This window comes from Pantherophis guttatus, chromosome 1, assembly GCF_059756535.1.
Source record: "Pantherophis guttatus breed Tessera chromosome 1, ASM5975653v1, whole genome shotgun sequence".
Lineage (NCBI taxonomy): Eukaryota > Metazoa > Chordata > Lepidosauria > Squamata > Colubridae > Pantherophis > Pantherophis guttatus.
Window position 1 is genome coordinate 347,255,089 of NC_142063.1, and position 19,043 is coordinate 347,274,131.

The 19,043-nt window shown below is 46.5% G+C and overlaps 1 protein-coding gene across 2 annotated transcripts in view; it reads left to right on the plus strand.

The window, feature by feature from the left end:
• SSH2 (slingshot protein phosphatase 2) overlaps positions 1 to 19,043 on the plus strand; it is a 155,477-nt gene that overhangs the window by 97,996 nt on the left and 38,438 nt on the right. For both annotated transcript variants that reach the window (XM_087890356.1, XM_087890363.1), the window contains 2 exons: positions 10,876 to 10,979; positions 12,900 to 12,964. In XM_087890356.1, coding sequence (XP_087746482.1) covers positions 10,876 to 10,979; positions 12,900 to 12,964 — 169 coding nt within the window. The remainder of the gene's footprint in view (positions 1 to 10,875; positions 10,980 to 12,899; positions 12,965 to 19,043) is intronic.

Consider the following 19,043-nt stretch of genomic DNA (forward strand, 5'->3'; position numbering starts at 1 on the left):
ATTCCTTCCTTCCTTCCTTCCTCCCATCCATCCATCCACAGAATAACAGACTTGGAAGGGATCTTTGAGGTTTTCTAGTCCAACCCGCAGCTGAAGGAGGAGATTCCATTCCATTCTGGACAAATGGTCTCTTCTTAAAAACCTCCAATGTTGGAGCACCCACAATTTCTGGTGGCCGGCTGTTCCGCTGGTTAACTGTCCTCACTCTTAGGAAGTTTCTCCTTAATTCCAGGTGGCTCCTCTCCTTCATGAGTTCCCATCCTTCTTGCTTCTTGCATAATCTCCCATATTTACCCCGGGGGTGTGGGGGCGTGGGGGGGGGCTGTTCCAGCCCCATTCATAAACGTCAAAGGCAGTGAGTAGCTTTGATGGAGAACCGTTGTAAAAAAAATAAACCCCAAACAATGGTTGAACTCTTTATTTTTTTAAACCTGCCGTTGGAAAAATCGGCTTCCCTTCCCTGCCAGCCACCGGTGCCCCCCCCCCCCGAAGCCTTTGACGTCAGGGGCCTCTTTGTTGTGATTTCTTTTGTGGGTTGTTGAGAGATTTCCTCCACACCCAGGTGTGCCCAGGTTAACAAGCGAAAAGGGCCCTGCCCGCCTCCTCTTTCTCCCGCATTGAGAATAGAATTAACCGAGCTGGGTGGGACCTTGGAGGTCTTCTAGTCCAACCCCCTTCTTAGCCACGAAAACTCTTGCACACCAAGCCAAGGTCTTCGGGCTCCTGGGGGCCGACATAGCAAAAGACCCCTGAAATCCAAGCCCTGCATGATTTCCCCACAAAATACAGCTGATCCTCGACTTACAATGGTACGTTTAGTGACCGTTCAAAGTTACAACGGCACTGAAAAAGGGACTTAACGACCGTTTCTCGCATTTCTGACCCTTGCAGCATAAATGATCAAAATTCAGGTGCTTGATGAGTGACTCGTATTTACGACAGTCGCAATGTTCACAGGAAGGTCCCTTTTTGCGACCTTACGATGAGCAGCGTCGATGGGGAAGCCAGGTTCCCCTGACAACCCGTGTGACTGACGTAATAACTGCAGTGATTCACTTAACAACCATGCCGGGGAAGCTCGTAAAACGAGGCAAAACTCTCTTAACGAAGGCTTCGCTTTAGCGGCAGGAACGTTGGGCTCAACTTGCGGTCGTAAAGTTGAGGACAGAATTGTCTTCAGCAGGGAAAGAAGCTGTAGCTCCCCTCTCCAGCCACTGTCCCGCTTTATTTTTGGGGTGCAGGGTTTTTTGGGGGGGGTTCTCTTTTATTTTGGCCCTGGGCCGCAAAACATGGATTTTTTGGTCTGCAAAATTTTGATCAGGTGCCCATGGGGAGGCTGCAACGGTCATAAGTGTGAAAAAACGGTGATAACTCCCTTTTTTCAGTACCATTGTAATTTTTGAACGGTCACTAAATGGGTTGTTGTAAGTCGAGGACGAGCTGTAATTCTTGTTGTGCAGCCTGGGGAATTCTGGGAGTTGAAGTCCTTCCAGTGACAAAGCATAAGAAAATGCTCTAGGCCAGAGTCTCCAACCTTGGCAACTTTAAGCCTGGCGGACTTCAACTCCCAGAATTCCCCAGCAAGCTGACTGGGGAATTCTGGGAGTTGAAGTCCAGCAGGCTTAAAGTCGCCAAGGTTGGAGACCCCTGCTCTAGGCGTTGCATTACAGGTACTCCTTGACTTCCTTTAGTGACCGTTCGAACTTACAACGCCACTGGGGGGAAAAAAATGATTTGTCACACTTAATGACCGTTGCACCATCCCCGTGGCCACGTGATCAAAATTCAGACGTTCAGCAACTGGCTCACATTTATGACGGTCGCAGTAGTCCCGCGATCCCTTTTTGCGCCCTTCCGACACGCCAAAACAGGGAAATCCAGATTATTCACTGAAACAATCTGGTTCCTAACTGACCGACGGCAGCGATTCAACTTAACGACGGAGGCAAGAGAGGTTGTAAAATGGGGGGGGGACCAAACTCGCTCGACAAACGTCTCGATGAACAACAGAAACGTTGGGCCTCCATGGCGGTCGTAACTCGAGGACCATTGGTTTTTTGGCAGATTATTCACCCAGATTTCGTACCGAACCCGGGGGGGGGGAACGTTCCTGCAGTGCCCCACTTTTGGGTCATCTGCCTCTGTTTGCAGCAAGCCACCCAATGTGTGGGGCCGGACTTCCCTTCCCAGAAAGCCCCCACTTCCCCCTGCTCGCTCTCTGCTCAGCACTGACGCAGCCTCTCCTTCTCACTTCCCCTTGGGCAACCTTTGCTCCGTGTCTTGCCCCATCCTGCCCTCATCACCCGGGTTTCTCTTTGATGTGTGTTGGTTACACAATCATAGGAGCCACAATTCATGTGTGTGTGTGTGTGATGGATGATGCAGAACGAAATAAGCCGCCTCTCCTGACGTTGGCTGAGAGACACAAACACAACGTCCCGTTCTCGGCTCTCCGGGAAGGAAGAGAAAGAAGCCGTGCGGAGGGTTACGGGGAGTGTGACTCGGACGAGGGGAGAGATGGGGAACTCGTCAAATTTGCAGATGACACCAAGCCAACACTCTTTGACAAAGTGACAAAATTAGTGGACCAGAGGAAGGCTGTCGATATAATTTACTTGGACTTCAGTAAAGCATTCGATAAAGTAGACCATAACCTACTACTAGGAGCCTTGGTGGAGCAGCGGACTAAAGCGCTGTTAAAGTAGCACTTAGCTGCCAGCTGCCTGCAATTACTGCGAGTTCGAATCTCACCAGGCTCAAGGGTGACTCAGCCTTCCATCCTTCCGAGGTGGGTAAAATGAGGACCCGGATTGTGGGGGCAATAAGCTGATTTTGTATAAAACAGAACACCGCTTGGGGGGCCCATGACACAGTTGTAATGCAAAAAATCATGTGATCATGCCAACTGACAATGGCAGTTCCAGTTGCAGTTGTTAAGTGAATCAGGCAGTCGTTAAGCATGACATCAAACAATTGCAACTTATGACTTATTGCCCTACTAAGCAGGTATATACAAAAGTATGAAGGCTATTGCTTAAAAGCATTGTAAGATGCCCTGAGTCTCCGGAGAAGGGCGACATATAAATCGAATCAATCAGAAAGAAAGAAAGAGAGAGAGAGAGAGAGAGAGAGAGAGAAAGAAAAAAAAGAAAGAAGAAAGAAAGAGAGAGAGAGAAAGAAAGAAAAAGAAAGAAGAAAGAAAAAAGAAAAAAGAAAGAAAGAAGAAAGAAAGAAAGAAGAAAGAAAGAAAGAAAGGAAAGAATGAAAGAAAGAAAGAAAGAAAGAAAGAAAGAAAGAAAGAAAGAAAGAAAGAAGGAAAGAAAGAAGAAAAATCTGGGTTAGACAGCATTACCACCAGATGGATTCATAGCTGGCTGACCAATCGCACTCAACGTGTAGTCCTCAGTGGATCTGCATCTACATGGAGGGAGGTATGCAGTGGGGTACCCCAGGGCTCTGTCTTAGGCCCAGTGCTCTTCCACATCTTCATCAATGACTTGGACGAGGGGAGAGATGGGGAACTCATCAAATTTGCAGATGACACCAAGCTGGCAGGAATAGCCAACACTCCAGAAGATAAAAGCTCAAGATACAGAAGGATCTGGACAGACTTGAACATTGGACACTATCCAACAAAAGGAAATTCAATGGTGAAAAAAGTAAGGTTCATTTAGGCCAGAAAAATAAAATGCGCAGGTACCGTATAGGTGGTACCTTGCTCAATAGTAGTAACTGTGAGAGGGATCTTGGAGTTCTAGTGGACAATTGCTTAAATATGGACCAGCCAGTGTGCAGCAGCTGCCAAAAAAGCCAACACAATTCTAGGCTGCATCAACAGAGGGAGAGAATCAAGATCACGTGAAGTGTTAATACCACTTTATAAGGCCTATATATATATAAATGTTACCGTAGTGCTGCATAACGGGGTGAGCGCCCGTGACTTGTCCCAGCTTCTGCCAACCTAGCAGTTCGAAAGCAGGTAAAAAATGCAAGTAGAAAAATAGGGACCACCTTTGGTGGGAAAGGAACAGCGTTTTCCGTGCGCCTTTGGCGTTGAGTCATGCCGGCCACATGACCACAGAGACGTCTTCGGACAGCGCTGGCTCTTACATTGCTAAGTGAGAAAAAAGAGTCTTGCCACATTTTTTTCTGACCTTTCTTTCCACTGTTGTTAAGTGGAACCACTGGCGTTGTTAAGTGAGTAACCCGGTTGTTAAGTAAATCTGGCTCCCCCCGTTGACTTTGAAGGTCGCAAAAGGGGACCATGTGACCCCAGGACATTGCAACCGTCATAAATACAAGTCAGCTGCCGAGCTGGCAATTATGATCACATGACCAGAAGACTGCTACAACAGTCGTTAAGTGTGAAAAACGGTCATAAGTCATTTTTTTCAGTGCCGTTGAAACTCCGAACGGTCGTTAAACAATCTGTTGCAAGTGGCAATGGCTGTTCAGTCTCTTCTTGAAAGCCTCCAGAGATGGGGCACTCACAACTTCTGGTGGCCAGCAGTTCCACTGGTTAATTGTTCTCACAGTTATGGAAATCTTAATTTCAGGTTGCTTCTCTTGATTAGTATTCAACTCTACAATTTTGTAGAGCAAATATAATAAGCCCATAAGTCTTTAAGTCCACAAGTCTTAAAGCAAAGCTGGCTGAGGAATTATGGGAGTTGAAGTCCCCAGGTCTTAAATTTGCCAAGGTTGGAGACCCCTGTGTTGTAGAATGCTCTGCAATTTTTCGTTGCAAGCTTCTCTCCGTTCAGGAGAGCCAAAACACAACAATGCATGGGATCTGCTTCTGTTGGGCAAGTATTTTGTGTTTTTTTTTCTGGAAGCCTGCTCTCATGTTTACACCCAGCCTTATCTCTGGAGGAAAGGGATAGAAAAGCTGAGATTTGCATAGAGGTATGACTTCTTGACCTACAAGCAAGGTTCCTCTTCCTTCTTCCCAAACTCTGTTTCTGCAACGTTGAGTCTGTGGAAAGAGGGCAGAAAAGAGCAGCAAAGGTGATTTTTTTTTTTTTTAATTTGATTTATATGCCGCCCTTCTCCGGAGACTCAGGGCGGCTTACAATGCATTAAGCAATAGCCTTCATCCTTTTGTATATTTATACAAAGACAGCTTATTGCCCCCACAATCCGGGTCCTCAGTTTACCTACCTTAGAAAGGATGGAAGGCTGAGTCAACCTTGAGCCTGGCGAGATTCGAACCTGCAGTAATTGCAGGCAGCTGTTCTTAATAACAGGGTGCTTTAGACCACTGTACTACCAAGGATTAAGGGACTGGAGGCTAAAACATATGCAGAACAGTTGAAAAACTGGGTATGTCTAGTTTAATGAAGAGGAGGACTAAGGGGTGACATGATAGCAGCCTTCCAATATTTTGAGGGGCTGCCCCAAAGAAGAGGGGCTCAAATTATTCTCCAAAAAAGCACCTGAAGGCTGGACAGGAAACTAATCAAGGAGAGAAGCAACCTGAAATTAAGAAGAAAAATTACGTAAAGTATTCGCATCGCTTTTTAAAGCCTTAGGAAGGCCACACCTAGAATATTGCATCCAGTTTTGGTCCCCACATTACAAGAAAAGATGTTGAGACTTTGGAAAAAGTGCAGAGAAAAAAAGTGCAACTAAGATAATTAAAGGCCTGGAGACTAAAACATACGAAGAACGGTTGCAGGATTTGGGTTTGGCCAGTCTAGAGAAAAGAAGAATTAGGGGGGACATGTTAGCAGAATTCCAGTATTTGAGGGGCTTCCCAAAAGAAGAGGGGCTCAAATTATTCTCCAAAAAGCACCTGAAGGCTGGACAGGAAACTAATCAAGAGAAGCAACCTGAAATTAAGATTTCCATAACTCTGAGAACAATTAACCAGTGGAACTGCTTGCCACCAGAAGTTGTGAGTGCCCCATCTCTGGAGGCTTTTCAAGAAGAGGCTGAACAGCCATTTATCCAGGATGGCATAAAGTCTCCTGCTTGAACAGGGGGTTGGACTAGAAGACCTTCAAAGTCCCTTCCAATTCTATCATTCTATGTTCTAACTTCTCTTGTGACAGCCCATTTCCCCTCTGTGCTTAGTGCCTCGGGTTTTCTACGCGAGGTTTAACCAACCTGTTGTTTTTCTGGCTTGTTGGGTTCCCATTCGATCTCATTTCCCCGGCTGTTTTCCTGCCTCCTTCTACGCCGATGGGTCTGTTTTTCCACATTCTTGAGAGAGAGATCCCTGATTGCCGAGTCCAGTTGCCCCTCGGTCTTACGGGGTCAGATTAGCCTTTCAAAGACTGTTGAGCAAGGAAAAAAGAGATTTTAAGTGTGCAGGGCAGCTGGAGAGGATGGGAAGAAGCGTCCGAGGGTTGGTTGATACAGTGTTGGTCTGTCCAAATGCAAACGATGAATAGGGCATGAATATTACAGTTCCAAGTGAGAGGGATGCAGGCTTCGGAAGGAGGAACCGCAAGGGATTTCTGAAAAGCCGTGGTCAAGCACTAAATTGCAGGTGAGAGGTCTCCAGGACAACCTCTGGACATGCGGATCAGGGGTTTCCAATCTTGGCAACTTTAATATATCTGGTCTTCAACTCCCAGAATCCCCCAGCCAGCATTCTTTAAGAGGGATGGACGTCCATTCCCAGAATCCCCCAGGAAAGATGTTTTAAGAGGAGTGGACTTCAACTCCCAGAATCCCCCAGGAAACATGCTTTAAGAGGGATGGACGTCCATTCCCAGAATCCCCCAGGAAACATGCTTTAAGAGGGGTGGACTTCCACTCCCAGAATCCCCCAGGAAACATGCTTTAAGAAGGGTGGACTTCAACTCCCAGAATCCCCCAGGAAACATGCTTTAAGAGGGATGGACGTCCATTCCCAGAATCCCCCAGGAAAGATGCTTTAAGAGGGGTGGACTTCCACTCCCAGAATCCCCCAGGAAACATGCTTTAAGAGAGGGGGACTTCCACTCCCAGAATCCCCCAGGAAACACGCTTTAAGAGGGATGGATGTCCATTCCCAGAATCCCCCAGCCAGCCGGCTTTAAGAATAGAATGGAATGGAATAGGAATAGGAATAGGAATAGAATAGAATAGAATAGAATAGAATAGAATAGAATAGAATAGAATAGAAAAGAATTAGGATAGGATAGGATAAGATAGGATAAAATGGAATAGAATAGAATATTGGAATGAAGAATGGAATAGAATAGAATAGAATAGAATAGAATAGAATAGAATAGAACAACAGAATTTTTTTATTGGCCAAGTGTGATTGGACACACAAGGAATTTGTCTTTGGTGCATACGCTCTCAGTGTACATGAAGAAAAAACAAAATACATTCGTCAAGAATCATAAGATACAACACCTACTGATAGTCACAGGTTACTAATAAGCAATCGAATCATACTAGGAAACGAACAGAACAATATAAATCGTAAAAATACAAGCAACGTGATTATAGTCATAAGTGGGAGGGGATAGGTAATCATAAGATACAACACTTAGTGATAGTCGTAGGTTACGAAATAAGCAATCAAATCATACTAGGAAACAAAACAACATAAATTGTAAAGATACAAGCAACGTGTTTATAGTCATAAGTGGATAAGGAGATAGGTACCGGTAATAGGAAGGATGAGAAGAATAATAGTAATACAGTCTTAGTAGTTAATTTGCCAGTGTTGAGGGAATTATTTGTTTAGCAGAATGATGGCATTCAGGAAAAAACTGTCCTTGTGTCTAGTAGTTCTGGTGTGCAGTTCTCTATAACCTTGTTTTGAGGGTAGGAGTTGAAACAGTTTATGTCCAGGATGTGAAGGGTTTGTAAATATTTTCACACCCTCTTTTTGACTGCTGCTGTATACACCAGCGCAGTATATATATAAGAGGGGTGGACTTCAACTCCCAGAATTCCCCAGCCAGTATTACGACTCCTTTAACAGCCGCCTTGTTTAAAGAGCCTTGGTGGCGCAGCGGACTAAAGTGCTGTTAAAGTAGCACCAGCTGCCTGCAATTACGGCGAGTTCAAATCTCACCAGGCTCAAGGTTGACTCAGCCTTCCGTCCTTCCGAGGTGGGTAAAATGAGGACCCGGATTGTGGGGGCAATAAGCTGACTTTGTATAAAAAAAGAACACCGCTTTGCGGGGGGGGCGAAAGCCCTACTAAGCAGGTATGGAGGATGAAGGCTATTGCTTAACGCATTGTAAGCCGCCCTGAGTCTCCGGAGAAGGGCGGCATATAAATCGAATCAATAAATAAATAACAGTGGAAATTCTGGTCCCAAGTTGCGGTCGTAAGTCGAGGACCACCTGTGGTTGAAAGCAGAGACTTTCACTCGGTCACAAAGTTGGAAGATATCTCTGATTTTGGGCTGGCTGCCTGCCCGGAGCTTTGCATAAGGCAGGCCTTTCAAATTCCCCCGAAGGTTTTATGACGTGGAGAGTCAACAACTGTGTTTGCAACTTCCAAACACCGAAAATGCGCCACTCACTGTCATAAAAGGTGCGCCATCCTCTCCTTGTTGTGTTCTTACTAAGTTATTGATTACACGTTTTTATGCTTTTATTGGAGGTTTAAAAGGAGCCGTAGGGCTAAAAATGGGCCGCCGAGATAAAACACATGTTCAAAGTTAATTCCCAACTTCCTTCCGTGGTAGAATTTGGTGCACATCAACTCCAAAAGCTTTAAAATTGTCCTTTTTATCAGGTTATCATAGAAACTACAAAACTGCAAAAACAAACAATAGTCAAAATAAGAGAGGGGAAAAAGGGAAGGGAAAAGTATAGAAAAGAAGGGGAAAAAGAAATAAAAAGCGTTGACTTCTGAGTCTTTTTGGTGCAGTAGAACAAGATAATAGCAATTAAACCTCAACTTTTTACTTTTCCATAGTAATATAAACTAGCCATTTCCATACCAACAAATCTATTTTATCGGTAAAACTCAAAATCAAAGTTTCATTTTTTCCCTCCACCTCGAGCGCAAAGTCCAGAAGCACTTTCCAAGTAGTAATAAAAATATTTGGGGTTTTTTTTTCCTTTGATCAAAGCAGCCAGTTTAGCCCTCTCTGCAAACTCCATCAACTTTTTGCACTCATTGTGGGGTTTGAAGTGACCTTCCATTTTTCTGCATAAAGTAAATCGTGCTACCATTGACATATATAACATAAAAGTTCCAATTCCCCCCCCCCAACCAGGTCTTTTCCCATTAATTTCCTTAAGTCTTGCATAACGAGAGCAAAAAAGAATCTGCCCCATTCATTTAGCCTGCGAAGGGAATAAAATATATATAATATATAGCCAATGAGTTTTTATTTTTTAAAACAAGCAGCTAGGTTTGGTTTGCAGGTTGTGGTTTGTGGTTTGCCCTGTTCTTGAAAGATGCATTTAAAAAGTTGTGGGTTTTTTTTCTCAAAAAAGGCCTCTGTGCTTTTGCATAAGAAAAATCAGACACTTTTAACCACAGATGTAGTACAGAAGTGATGAATTTCCGGACAGATGTGGACTTGTTTTGTTTAAAATGTGTGCGTCTGGGAAGTCTTGTTTTTTGTGGCTGTTTTGTTTTGAGGAATTATTTTCAAAAGACGGGCAAAAATTAGCTCGGCGTTGTTTGCGTGAGAAATTTGTCTGTCCCCAAATTGCAGAAACGTGGGTCCTCGCAATAATACTGCCTGGCAGAGTTCATGGAAAGCCAAAAAATAAGAAAGTGTGAACACATTAAAAATCGAACTTACAAAATGTTGATCTCTGTATGAGACAGGCTTCAAAAGGGCAAATGGCTGATTGGATTGGATTTTTATTTTAAATTTGCTTTGACCTCATTTTATCAACCTTCCTGAAAAAATTGCTGATTCCTTTTGTGACATTTGCAATTGCCCTGGGGAAAAAAGATTCCATAAGTCAATTTTGCCTAATCCAGGACCCTGCTGTATGAGCTGGGGATGATGGGTGATGGAGCAGAAATATCCTTGGGTAAACCGGGCAGCCGGCTGCCACTTAGATGCTGGAGAAGCAGTGCCTTGGCTTGGACAGGGGGTTGGACTAGAAGACCTCTGAGGTCCCTTCCAGCCCTGGGATTCTGAGATTGATACATAGACCTCTTGAATGGAGGTGCACCCAGCAGGTTGTCATTCAAGGCAAGAGTGATCCCTGCTGCTATCTTCCTTCCTTCCTTCCTTCCTTCCTTCCTTCCTTCCTTCCTTCCTTCCTTCCTTCCCTATTCCTCTCTTTCACCGCTCCTTTCCCGTTTCCCCTTCCCATCTCCCTCTGTCCTTCCTTCCCTCCCTTCTTTCCTCTCATTCCCATCTCCTCCCCATCCATCCATCCTTCCTGCCTCCCTCCCTCCCTCCCTCCCTCCCTCCCTCCCTCTCATTCCCATTCGGGTTCCCATCTCTTTCTCTATTTCTCCTTCCTTCCTTCCTTCTTCCCTCCCTCCCTCTCTTTCTCTCTTTCCCATCTCCTTTCCTGTTCCCCCTTCCCATCTCCCTCCCTCCCTCCCTCCCTCTCATTCCCATCTCCTCCCCCATTCTTCCTTCCTCCCTTCTCCCCACCCCCCCACCCCCGCATACAGAAATAGTATAGGTATCCTGCGAGAGCAGGGGGTTAGACTTGATGACCTCCAGGGTCCCTTCCAACTCTGTTACATTTGCAAGCCGAGGCCCTGCTGATTTTGCACCGTTTTCCTTCCCTTTCGCCCAAAGGGGCCGTTTGGCTGTGACCTTCCCCTTGAGGGGGGGAGAGCAGAAGGGAGGGACGGAGGGGTCCTTGCATGCTTCCCCCCCCCCGTCTTGTCCTCAAGAAGAGGAGGGCTTCCCCCGTCCCCACCCTGCATTCCTGTTGCCCCCCCCCCCCACTTCTGCCCTTCTCACTTCCTTCTGCTCTCTTTCTCTTGCAGCATCAGCGAAAGCTTTCTCACGGTCAAAGGCGCTGCCCTCTTCCTGCCCCGCGGAAATGGGTCCTCCACCCCCAGGGTCAACCACCGGCGGAACAAGCACGCAGGTAAGGGGGTCCCCCCTCCCCTCCCTTCCCACAGACTCTGCATACACTGGACTGTTGGGCCCAGCCTGGAGAAAGTAGCCTTGGTGTACAGATACAGGACTTTTCCTCTGGGGTGGATTCCTTACGAGCAGGATGCGCCAGCCGGTTCTCACCGTGAGTGGAGACGGGATGGGGTTGAGGAGGGAAAAGGGGCGAGCGGGAGGTGGCCTTTTCCCAGAAGCTCCGGCAACCTCTGAGCCACGTCAAGAATGGATTGACAGTCAGATGGGTGGCATATAAATCTAATAAATGAGTAAATAAAGCAAGGAAAAGAATGCAGCACACGGGCTGAATACCTTTAATTCCTTCCTTCCTTCCTTCCTTCCTTCCTTCATTCATTCATTCATTCATTCATTCATTCATTCATTCATTCATTCATTCATTCTCTTTCCATCTTGTATTATTGTTCTTCTATTTCTTTCCCCTTTTTCTTTCTTTTGTTTCTTTCCATACTTTTTGATCCTACTGTCCTCCTCTTCCCTCCTTTCTCTTTCCCATTTTTTCCTTCCTCCCTCCTTCCCTCTCTCCCACCATTCCCATTTTCCTTTCCTTTTCCTTCCTTCCTTCCTCTCTCCCTTCCTTCCTCCCACCATTCCTATTTTCCTTTCCTTTTCCTTCCTTCCTCCCTCTCTCCCTCCCTCCCACCATTCCCATGTTCCTTTCCCTCCTTCCCTCCCTCCTTCCTTCCTCCCTCCCTTTTTTTTTACTTTTATCTTATTACGATATTATTATGAATAGTTGCCCATCTTTCAGCCAGCCACGATCCACTAGAAGTTAGGATTTCCCCTAAACAAAGTATAAAAGAAAAGGCAGCTTTGTCCATGCATCCTTTTTCTCCTTGTGGACCAGTTTCTGGGAAAACCATTTTATCATGGACTGGGCAGGTGGGGAGAATAGAATAGAATAGAATAGAATAGAATAGAATAGAATAGAATAGAATAGAATAGAATAGAATAGAATAGAATAGAATAGAATAGAAAAGAATTTTTTATTGGCCAAGTGTGATTGGACACACAAGGAATTTGTCTTGGTGCCTACGCTCTCAGTATACGTAAGATAAAAGATAAGTTCATCAAGAATCATAAGGTACAACACTTAATGATAGTCACAGGGAAACAGTCAATATAAATCTTAAGGATACCAGCAGCAAGGTTAGAGTCGTAAGTGGGAGGAGATGGGTGGTGGGAACGATGAGAAGATTAATAGTAGTGCAGACTTAGTAAATACTTTGACAGTGTTGAGGGAATTATTTGTTTAGCCGAGTGATGGCGTTCGGGAAAAAACTGTCCTTGTGTCTAGTAGTTCTGGGGTGCAGTGCTCTATAGCGTCATTTTGAGGGTAGGAGTTGAAACAGTTTATGTCCAGGATGAGAAGGGTCTGTAGATATTTTCCCAGCCCTCTTTTTAACTCGTGCAGTATGTAGGTCCTCCATGGAAGGCAGGTTGGTAGCCATGGTTTTTTCTGCAGTTCGAACTATCCTCTGAAGTCGGTGTCTGTCTTGTTGGGTTGCAGAGCCAAACCAGACAGTTATAGAGGTGCAGATGACAGACTCAATCATTCCTCTGTAGAACTTTTATCAGCAGCTCCTTGGGCAGTTTGAGCTTCCTGAGCGCGATCAACAGCACGATAAACCCTGGAACCAACCGAGCATCTTGGGTTGTGAGAATGCTCATTGAAGTGGTTTGGCTAAGAACGCTCCGAAGCCTGTTGGATTCCTGCATTCTTGCCTCGTTAGCCTGCTTAGGGTAGGGGGGGGGGATACCCAAGATTTAGGGTCCTTGGCCTGCGAGTCCCCAGAATAGGAGGAGGAGGTTTAGAGGAGGAACTGAGTGGCCGGAGGAAGAAAATGTCCCTGTCTGATTCTTTTTCTCTCTGCTTCAGGAGACCTTCAACAACACCTCCAAGCCATGTTCATGCTCCTTCGACCTGAGGACTACATCCGACTGGTAGGTCTCCCTCCAACAACCATTCTGACCCCTTACCCCCACCCCTGTTCCCCAAAACCTCAGCCCCCTTTTTCCTGTTCCATACATGTCTGCAATACATCATCATTTCCAAATGCTGGCAACTTTTAAGATGTGGTTGTGGACTCCAGCTCCCATAATCCCCCAGAAAAGGGGGTCCGGATCCCCTTTGGGACCCCAACACTGAGCAAGGAGGACACGCTCGGTCCTCCTAGACTGGCTGATGTCTCCAGCCAGCGCCCGGCGGTCAGCTCCCAGGCGGCTGACCAGTCATTGTTCAGCTACAACAGTGGTTCCTTTGTGCCTTGTACTTGGGGGGGTGATTTGGGGGAACCCCGCCTTCCCTGAGCAGGGCGAGGGGTGCCAGGCCACAAGACAATGCCTCCCCTTTGTCCAGCACTAAATTTAGCCTGCCGAGGAGGTCAGGCGGCGGCCACTTGGGATTGCTCGCTTGGGTGGTGGCCGGGACACGGAGTGGATGGGCAGCTCAGGGACACGATCGGACTCCCTTCTCCTAGGCAGGTTTCTAAGGTTTTTTAAACAGGAGGTTTTTAAGAAAAGATTGCAGAACTATTTTGTCTGAAATGGTCTGGGGTCTCTAGCTTGGTATGGGGTCTCAAGGTCCCTTCCGGCCCTAGGATTCTGTGATTGATGAAGGAAGGAAGGAAGGAAGGAAGGAAGGAAGGAAGGAAGGAAGGAAGGAAGGAAGGAAGGAAGGAAGGAAGGAAGCCTGGTAGTACAGTGGTCTAAAGCACCCTGTTATTAAGACCAGCTGCCTCCAATTACTGCAGGGTTCAATTCTCACCAGGCTCCAGGTTGACTCAGCCTTCCATCCTTTCTAAGGTAGGTAAAATGAGGACCCAGTTTGTGGGGGCAATAAGCTGACTTTGTATAAATATACAAAAGGATGAAGGCTATTGCTTAGCGCATTGTAAGCCGCCCTGAGTCTCCGGAGAAGGGCGGCATATAAATCAAATTAAAAAAAAAAAAAAAAGGAAGGAAGGAAGGAGAGAAAGGGAAAATGATGAGAAGGAAGGGGGGCAGGAGACAAACGAAGGAAGGAGAGAAAAGGAAGGAAAGAAAGGAAGGAAAGGAGAGAAAAGGAGAGAAAAGGAAGGAGAAAAGAGAGAAAGGGAAAATGACAGGAAAGAAGGAAGAAAGGAGACAAAGGAGGGAAGGATGAGAGAAAAGGAAGGAAAGAGAAAAAGGGGAAATGACAGGGAAGCAGAGAGGAAGGAAGAAAGGAAGGAAAACTAATAAAGGAGAGAAACAACCTAGAACTAAGGAGAAACTTCCTAACAGTGAGGACAATTAACCAGTGGAACAGCTGGCCACCAGAAGTTATGGGTACTTCATCACTGGAGGTTTTCAAGAAGAGATTGGACCACCATTTGTCTGAAATGATATTTGGGTCTCCTGCTTGAGCAGGGGGTTGGACTAGAAGACCTCCAAGGTCCCTTCCAACTCTGTGATTCTGTTAAAAGAGTACTTTACTCCCAGCGGACTAAGTTCACACAATCTAAAGGAATGAGACCCACAACCCAGCCTTGTCCCTAGCTTGGCACTCTTCAGACATACTCTGAGTGGTAGTAATAATAGTGCTTTATACTGCATTAGTGAGGCCACACTTGGAATATAGCATCCCGTTTTGGTCCCCACACTATAAAAAAGTGGTTGAGACTCCGGAAAGAGTGCAGAGAAGAGCAACCAGGATAATGAGGGGACTGGAGGCTCTAAAATATACGATGAATGCTTGCAGAAACTGGGCATGGCTGGTCTAGTGAAGAGAAGGACCAGGGGAGACAGGAGAGCATCTTCCAATATTTCAATATTTATATTAACAACATTCAATATTTCAATATCTGAGGAGCTATTCGAAGCAAGACATTTGGTGCTTGCTGCTAATTTCATTCCGAAAAAAATATTAAAAATCCCAAAATCCAATGCCTCTCAAGTTTCTAGCTCTTACGGTGGCCAGAGTGACTTAAACGTGAGAATCCCTGCCAACCTGGGACGTTTCCCGAAACATTTGGCACTTTTGCATTGTCCGAGGAGGTGTTTTGCTCCTCCATCTTTCTAGCAGAGAGAGAGAGAGAGAAAAAAAAAATTACATAGATTTGGATAGTCTCCATTCCTTGCAGCGAGATTCGGGATTTGGTTCCGAGATTCTAAGATTCCTTGTCCTGGAATCTGAAAAGGAGCCTGGATAGCTCAGCAGACTAATGCATTGTAATTTAACTCCAGCTGTCTGCAATTAAAGTAAGTTCGAATCTCACCAGGCTCAAGGTCGACTCAGCCTTCCATCCTTTCTAAGGTAGGTGAATTGAGGACCCAGTTTGTGGGGGCAATAAGCTGACTTTGTATAAATATACAAAAGTATGGAGGCTATTGCTTAATGCATTGTAAGCCGCCCTGAGTCTCCAGAGAAGGGCGGCATATAAATCAAATAAAAATAAAAATAAAAATTGGCCACATCAAAGGAACGGGTTTTTTTTTTAAAAAAAAACAGCCCTTTTCAGGTTGCAACTAAGGGTCAGGTGCCTCTGTTTACATTTTTCCTTGGCTCAGGAAGATGGGCAGGCTGATAGCTGGTAGACTTTGAACGGGTGTCACGTGGTTTGCTGAAGAGGTAAATCTATATTGTCTGCAGGGATTCCGTCCGGATCCAGGAGCCGAGGAAGGGCGAAGTGTGATTAGGAGCCAAGAAGGAGGGAGAAGGACCCAGAAAATCAGATTTGAACAGAGCCTTGCAATAGGAACAGCGTTTAGAATAGAACAGAGCTGGAAGGGACCTTGGAGGTCATTTAGTCCAACCTCCTGCTCAAGCAGGAGAACCTGTCCTATACCATTTCAGACAAGTGACTGCCCACTCTCTTCTTAAAAACCACCAGCGATGGAGCATTTCTCCCCCTTTTTACATGTAAATTTTAATTTGTTTTTAAATTATGGGGTATTTTAAATTTGTTCAGCCAAATTATTTAATTCGTTTTTATTCTATTTTAAATTTTTGTGTTTATGTGTTTTATCCTGTGGCTGTTCACCGCCCTGAGTCCTTCGGGAGTAGGGCGGTATAGAAATTTAATAAAATAAATAAAATAAAATAAATAAAATAAATAAATAAATTTACAACTTCTGGTGGCAAGCTGTTCCACTGGTGAATTGTCCTCACTGCTAGGAAGTTTCTCCTTGATTCCGGGAGCCTTAATGCCTATCTTAGGGTCGCTTTAGAAAAAGCGTTTCTCTACCTAGCTGGACTTCGACTTTCATAATTCCCAAGCCAGCCATGCTTCAAGAGGGGTGGGCTTCCACTCCCAGAATCCCCCAGCCAACAAGAGAAGCCCTTGATTTCAAGCCTCCCCAGCTTCCTTCCCTGCTTTTCCTGGGAATCCTGTAGCAAGAAGCTACATCCTTAGAAAGCTTCCTCCGGCCGGCCGATCCTAGAAATCCGCTCTGTGTCCGTCTTGCTCTCTGGCGGCCAGAACGCCCGTTGAGCAACTGGACGCCAGGCGCCGTCTCCGGCTGCAGGCATCTTCCTCGGCCGTGATCGTACGGCTCATTATTCCTGGCCAAATTGATTTAGCAAAGCCAATTAGATTACGCTGATCTGCTTGTTGCCAGAGAGGCCTCTGGGGAGCTGGCAGGCAATTGCATTTCTCTGTGTGTGTGTGTGAGAGAGAGAGAGAGAGAGAGAGAGCACTTATGTGTGTAGTCAGTGGCAGAGGTGGGTTTCAGCAGGTTCTGACCAGTTCTGGAGAACCGGTAGCGGAAATTTTGAGTAGTTCAGAGAACCGGTAGTAAAAATTCTGACTGGCCCCCATCTCTTCTCTGCCTCCCAAGTCCCAGCTGATTGGGAGGGAATGGGGATTTTGCAGTATCCTTCCCCTGCAGTGGGGAGGGAATGGGGATTTTGCAGTAACCTTCCCCTGGAGTGGGGAGGGAATGGGGATTTTATAGTATCCTTCTCCTGGAGTGGGGAGGGAATGGGGATTTTGCAGTATTCTTCCCCTGGAGTGGGGAGGGAATGGGGATTTTGCAGTATCCTTCCCCTGGAGTGGGGAGGGAATGACCAACACCTTGAATCGCACCCGGAAGACCACTGGAAGCCAGTGCAGCTTGCGCAGGAGAGGTGTCACCCGGGCACAACGAGTTGCGCCCATAACCACCCGCGCGGCCGCATTCTGGACCAGTTGGAGCCTCCGAGTGCTCTTCAAGGGGAGCCCCATGTAGAGAGCATTGCAGTAGTCCAACCGGGAGGTGACAAGGGCGTGAGTGACTGTGCGCAAGGCGTCCCGGTCCAGAAAGGGCTGCAACTGGCGAATCAGGCGAACCTGATAAAAGGCCCCCCTGGCCACGGCTGTCATATGCTCTTCTAAAGACAGCCGTGCGTCCAGGAGGACACCCAGATTGCGAGCCCTCTCCGTGGGGGGCAAAGATTCACCCCCAATAGTCAGCGATGGCACCTGCTGACTATATCGGGGCGCCGGTAGCCACAGCCACTCGGTCTATTATTCTATTCTATTATTCTATTCTATTATTCTATTCTATTATTCTATTATTCTATTCTATTTTCTACTCTACTGTAACTGTGGGTAGAAACGTCATAAAATGGGGCAAGATTCACTTAACAACTGTCTTGCTCAGGAATGGCAATTTTGGGCTCGATTGCAGTCCTCGGTCAAGGACTACCTGTGGATGAAAACTAACTGGCTGCCAGCCTTGACAACTGGCATCACTTTGGCGTCTGTCTGTGGCTTCTCGGCTGAGAATAAGTGGGGGAATGGCCCTAATTTTGGGGTTCAGCTTGATTGGGGTTGTGAAACCAAGCTTTGCCAGTTGCCACCCACCAGAGAGACGCCCCATTGGCTCAGGAGGGAGGGGGGGGCAGATTCACCCTTAATTCCTGCGAAAAAGCCGGGCGGAGCCAGCATCTGCTTCGACTTCCTTCCTTGGCATCTTCTGCCCCGCGGGCACCCCGTGGGTGAACTTCCTCTCGGCTTCTGGGAAGTGACTGGCGCTTCTTGTGCTGCCCCTTTCCGTGCCCGCTGCGTCAGTGCTGCCGTGGCGGTTGCATCCGGGGTGGAGGAAACCTCAATAGGTACCATATATATATTTAGCCCTCCGTGTGGTGAGACTCTTCCCCGTTTGAAGCTGGGCACCCACCACAGGGTGAGTCTGTCGAGCTATTCTGGGTTGGAGTAAAAAAGGAGAATATTTGGAGCTCAGGGTTGAAAGGAGGCGTCCTTGGTGCTGTCTGAGCTTGGTTTTCTTGTGGACGTTTTATTACCTGACTAGAGAACATCATCAGTGCTAGAAGAGAGGAGGAGAAGTGGGAGGGAGGGAGGAGGAAGAGGTGGTGATGGAGGAGGAAGATCGTGTGGTCCTTGGTGCTCTCTGAGCTTCAGAGCGAACTGGTAGCGGCAGCGGCGGGGAGGCTCCTCCCAGACGTCGTCAAAAACGCTCTGCGCATGGGCAGAAACTTCTGCATACGCGCAGAAGCGCTGTGCGCGCCCAATAGCAAACCGGTAGCCCCGGGATTTGAAACTACACTACTGCTGAGCTTGGTGGTTTTCTTGCAGACGTTTCATGACCCAGCTAGGTAACATCATCAGTGCTAGAAGGGAGGAAGAGGAGTGGGAGGGAGGGAGCGAGGAGGAGGAAGGTTGTGGGGTGCTTAGTGCTCTCTGAGCTTGGTTGTTTTCTTGCAGATGTTTCATGATTCAATTAGGGAACATCATCAGTAAATAACATCATCAATAAATTACTTACTTTCCTTCCTTCTTTCCTTCCTTCCTTCCTTCCTTCCTTCCTTCCTTCCTTCCTTCTTTTTCTTTTGTTCCCCTTCCTTCTTCCTTCCTTCCTTCCTTCCTTTCTTTTTTCTTCCTTCCTTCCTTCCTCCCTTCCTTTTTTTTCATTTGTTCCCCTTCCTTCTTCCTTCCTTCCTTCCTTTCTTTTTTCTTCCTTCCTTCCTTCCTCCTTCCTTCCTTCCTTCCTTCCTTCCTTCTTTTTCTTTTGTTCCCCTTCCTTCTTCCTTCCTTCCTTCCTTCCTTTCTTTTTTCTTCCT